At 29.5% G+C, this 5,218-nt stretch overlaps 1 protein-coding gene across 2 annotated transcripts in view; it reads left to right on the top strand.

The window, feature by feature from the left end:
* Positions 1–5,135, top strand: part of LOC108969329 — a 39,445-nt gene extending 34,310 nt beyond the window's left edge. Inside the window, exons 8-9 of one of the 2 annotated variants that reach the window (XM_018933972.1) lie at positions 1,800–1,926; positions 4,588–5,135. In XM_018933972.1, the coding sequence (XP_018789517.1) occupies positions 1,800–1,926; positions 4,588–4,703 (243 nt within the window). In that variant the 3' untranslated portion in view covers positions 4,704–5,135. The remainder of the gene's footprint in view (positions 1–1,799; positions 1,927–4,587) is intronic. The other variant, XM_018933973.1, reaches the window with a different exon arrangement.
* Positions 5,136–5,218: the final 83 nt, after the last annotated feature.

Below are 5,218 nucleotides of genomic sequence, written 5' to 3' on the forward strand. Positions count from 1 at the left end.
TCAACGAAATATGAAATTTTTTATATCATATTTTTCCAAAAAAAAAATTATAAAATGTGTATGTCAATTACTTTTTTACTTTTTAAATAACGTTTCAGAGCAAATGTTCAGGAAATAATATTTTTTGAAGGCAATTAGGTTTTTCACAACGGTGTTAATGGCAAAAGTATTGCACAAATATTTCGAAAAATAATTTTTAATAAAAAAATTTAGTTTATATCGTTATTGTTGACAGCTGCTTACGACGACTTTTGAAGTAATTTTTTTTTTCGATTCCTTTTGATTTCTAGAATTTTTACTTTATGTCGTTATTGTTGACTTTTTGAAGAATATTTTTTTAAATTTTTTTTTCGATTCCTGTTTGATTTCTAGAATTTTTATTTTTTTATTTTGAAATTTTATTTTTTTAAGTATATTTTTCGCTTCCGGTTTGATTTCTAAAATTTTTCAAATTTAATCAGCCTAGAAAATAAAGAAATAGCAATCATTTGGGAATGTTTTTTAAATACATGAAAAAATTAAAGCTTTGAAAAATCATATATGACGACTGCTTACGATGACTTTTTAAGTAATTTTTTTTTTTTTTGATTGTTAGAATTTTTTTTTTTTTTTAGTTATCGATTTTGTTTTCGATATCGATTTTGTCCGTAGTGTTTTTCAAATTTGATCCGCGTAGAAAACAAACAAAAAATAACCATAACTTTGATATTTTTTTGTTTTAAATTATAGCTTTAAAAATCATATTCGACATTTTTAAACATATTTTAAGCAATATGATAATCTATGTATATTCTATGTACGTGTGTATATATTACTAGAAAATCCACAATATAAAATAGTGTTTTAGCGAGAAGAGCACAGCTCCAAATGCACAAACAACAAAATGAAATATGATACCGTTATAAATCATTCACCAACCACCACATTTACATACATATGTACATATGCACCCACCCACAAAATCACACCCACAGCAGCACAAACCCTCACAGCCATGCACAGAAATCAAGCGTTCACGCACCCCACACACATATACAATACATAAACAAGCATATCCTCCAGTGCATAAATTTTTGCTTATAGATTTGTTTCATTTCAATTGAATTACGTTGATTTTCGTTTACTTTGATATGTAAAAAAATACAAAAAAATATCGCAAATTATAAAATATTAATTAAAAAAGTAAACAAAAATGCTCAAATAATTAATAAGTTGTGTTGACATATACGTTTTGCGCTTATAAATAATGCTTATTTAAACAATATACAATAATTAATTATATATTACATATATATGTATGTGTAAAATCGTATTTGCCTCGGCGGCATTCGTTGCTCATTTTTACTTGTTCTCCATAGTTGTTGCATTACGCGTTTGCCTTGCGAACACCGCGCAATCTTTTAATTTAGTGCAAAGCATTGCCCACGCCATTTTTCTTTTTAATTTACATAGTGTTCCACATAAGTATATAAATAAATAGTAAATGCTGTCTTGTTGCAGTGACGCTTCTTGTTAACGACACAAACGCATTTCTCACAATCCTTTCGCTGCAATTTAAAATTATGTATWAATTACATTTGATACAAATTATTCGCAAAAAAGTGCGTAGCTAAAGGGTTAAGAAAATTTATCAGCAATTTTATGCTAAATTTCACCAAAAACACAAGAAATTCGACATTTGATAAATTTGAAAAATGCAACGTTGCTTAGTTTAAGTAGCGTTTAAGTACCGTTATTGATAAAATTTCGCTTAAATTGTGGCGTGCATTTTTGTAAAATAGCTAATCGTATAATTTTAGGGCAGTAAATTTGTTGCCCTTGCCGATTATGCGGCTATGGGACACTCGGAGGTCTCAATGCGCGAAGGTGATGCGATTGAATTGTTGAAGGTGGGCTGTGCTGGCTGGTGGTTTGTGCGTGTTTTAGGTAATTCAATTGTATTATTTAAGTGCCAATGTATATATGTACATAAAATAAGTATATAATGCAATATATAAATTATGTAAATTTGTAAATGCTTAGTATATGTACATATATGTAAATATGATAGAACCAAGCACCAGTTTTATAGCTACTATGAGTAGTTAATATAATATACGTTATACGTATATATTTGTTGTGGTGTTGGTGTTTCTATGCTTTTTTAATAGCATTGTATTTATATGTTAATATTTTATACATAAGTATATAGCAAAGAAAAATGTTCATCAAACTACCATCTGATCAAATTTGAACCGGATTGACGAAACAACTTTAAAATAGCCTTCAAACGTGCTCTTGCACTCTTCTCAAACATTTTGATGTATCCTTTGATCAAATTTGATTCGGATCAACAAAAAAACTTCGGAATATCCCTCAATACATGCTCCTGAAACTCCCATGAAATCTTCTGCAACATTTTCAACAATTCCGTAGTCCTGAACCCTAAAATTTCGATCGAACTCGTAGTTAAATTGTTTTCCATGATAAAAGTTGCCAGACAAAGTTTTCGCTTCATAAACAAACTGCTGCCAAACACAACTAATTGACATAAGGAGAGCTGATAAAATGGTTTGACCAACCCAAGAATTAGTTTTTTTTTTATTCATTCAGTTTTTGGACGGAGCTTAAAAGCATAGTCTGGCTCAAATTTGATCATATGTATGCAATATTCCAAGAGCCTCTAATTCTGGCAACAGATGTTGAGCTGTAATATTTTATACAAATTATAATTACTTTATTCTGTTCAATCTAATGACCGCTTAAAATTGTCCATATCCCAAAGTAATTGCGATATATTAGCAATAGTAGTTATGCGTTTGCTCCACAGTAATGTTGCTAGATCAATTTTGAGTCACAATACTAAAGGCAGATTTTTCTATTCCCATTTTAATCTATCAATTTTCATACACAAGTGTTACAAAAGAAGTTTGCGAGATACATTACTAAAATTTCAAGCAACAGTATTGGTACAAAAATGTTGCCAGATACAAATTACTCTCGCATATGTTGCGCAACATCTTTACCTTAGGTTAGGTAAATAAGCTGATTTCTCGTGAAGCCACGAATCCCAATCGCATATCAACAAAACTCATTTTGTATATTTCTTCCTCATTGCAATTTTGACAAGTTGCGTCCTCCAGAATCTTTATATGGCACTCACGAAGGCCAATAAGACAGTATCCGGTTACTTATTAACTAGCTTTGAGCTTATTGTCAACGAGGCCTGTAAAAAAGGCCTGCCACTTTTGCTTGAAAGTCTAATCTGGCAGTCTGAAACAAGAGTTGATTGAAAGCTAGTGGCTCTGCAATTGCCACATATCTCTCGGCAACCCCACCGCTTCCCAATAGCTCCTTTATAACAATGATAAGGTAACCTTTCCTCAACATTGGGCTTTCATGATGGCTATCTATATTTCTATCATGGAAGAGTCAGCTTTTCGACAGTATAAGTTCACCCAAAGCTATTTCTCTTCTCCTGCCACTCCTCCTATTATTGATTTTTAATTCTTGAAGCATTTCTGTCACAACTTTAAAATTTACGCGATTTGTAAATTTCAAATATTGCTAAGCAATGTTCCCAAAAATTTTTTTAACATAATTAATAATTTTTTGCCATAACCATTTAATTTAGATAGGCGTATTTTTATGTAAACGTTGCGCAACAATACTGCTAGAAACAAATATTAGGTCAGCAACATGTTGACAGCGATTTGTATGCTGTAATTTCTATTTCGGTAATAAATATTAAAAGCTTGTTTAACACAATATCGGTGTCCATTATCTAACTTTTAATCGCACCCTAATAAACACTAAATCTTAAATTCAAATGTTGTTAAGCAATGTTGCCGAAGAAATTTTTAACATAACTAATAATTTGTTGCCAAAAGTAATTAATTTTGTTAGGTGTAATTTTATGTAAATGTTGTGCAACAATGTTGCTAGCAACAAATATATGTTTGAAAACATGTTGACAAATAGGCGTATTTTTATATAAATGTTGTGTGACAATGTTCCTGACAACAAATATTAGTTTAGCAACATTTTGACGAATAGGCGTATTTTTATGTAAACGTTGCGCAACAATGCTTCGTTGTTATGCTGTAATATCAGCAATAAATATTATATTAAGGTTTTCCATTATCTATATTTTTAACGCACCCTAATAAACATTATTGTGTGGTTGATAATTGAAAACTGAGATGATGGAATGTGTGTTTTTATATCACATTTGGCTGATTTATTGCTTGATAATGTTGCTAAAGATTAGGATTTTTAGTGATAGTTAGCCACTTGTTCTAACATAAGTGTTGTCAGATATTAATGGAAATTTAAAAAACTTGTAATAAATTTTTTTTTTTTTTTAATAAATGGGAGATATTTATTAAATCCATTATATAGTTTTATTAAAAACTGGATGTAGCTTGTTATTTTTTTTTTATAAATTTATTACTTTTTTTATTAATATATTGTGAGGTATTTAAGCAATATATTAAACTATTTTATTGCAAACTAAATTTAGCATGCATTCTCTATAAATATTAAATAATTTTTATAAAATCTAATTTTTCGCTATTTTTTTCTTCAACGCCTTTCTCATTCCCACAGAAGCCAATGCAGAGGGTTGGACTCCAGCGGCATATTTGGAACCGCTCAATCGAAAATCTTCTCGAAGCTCGAGCCGCAATCAGGAGCGAATAAACTTAACCAAATGTGCTGAGTAAATTAACAAACAACAAAAACAAAACATAAATTTATTACGTGGTAGGAAGTCAGAGGATGAAAGCGGAAAAAACGGGCCTTTTGGAAATTTTTGCAGATTCTTAGAATTGAAATCGCATGTAGATGTATACATATACATACATACATAAGTATTTCACATTTAACAAACAACAAAGCAAACCTAAACAGGAATCCAATTGATATTAATGGAATTAACGGAACAATTCAAAACAATTCACATACAAATCTCACTTTTGCAGAAATCTTTTTTGATTTACATATATATGGTACATAAATAGCTTACTAAAGCAAACACTTGTATTGAAGTCAAAAATATATACTATATGCAATATTGAAGCTTTACATTTATATATAGTACGTGTACAAAAATTGAAATTCTAAAAATATTATGCTTGAAAATTGCAGGGGTGAAATCAAAAAATAGAGAAACTTTACATACAAGAATATAAAAAATATTCAGTAAGCTTTATTTTTTTAATTTATAAATAATTTCTTT

The sequence above is a fragment of the Bactrocera latifrons genome, unplaced genomic scaffold (assembly GCF_001853355.1).
Source record: "Bactrocera latifrons isolate USDA-ARS-PBARC rearing strain unplaced genomic scaffold, ASM185335v1 scaffold_249, whole genome shotgun sequence".
In the NCBI taxonomy this organism is placed as follows: Eukaryota; Metazoa; Arthropoda; class Insecta; order Diptera; family Tephritidae; genus Bactrocera; species Bactrocera latifrons.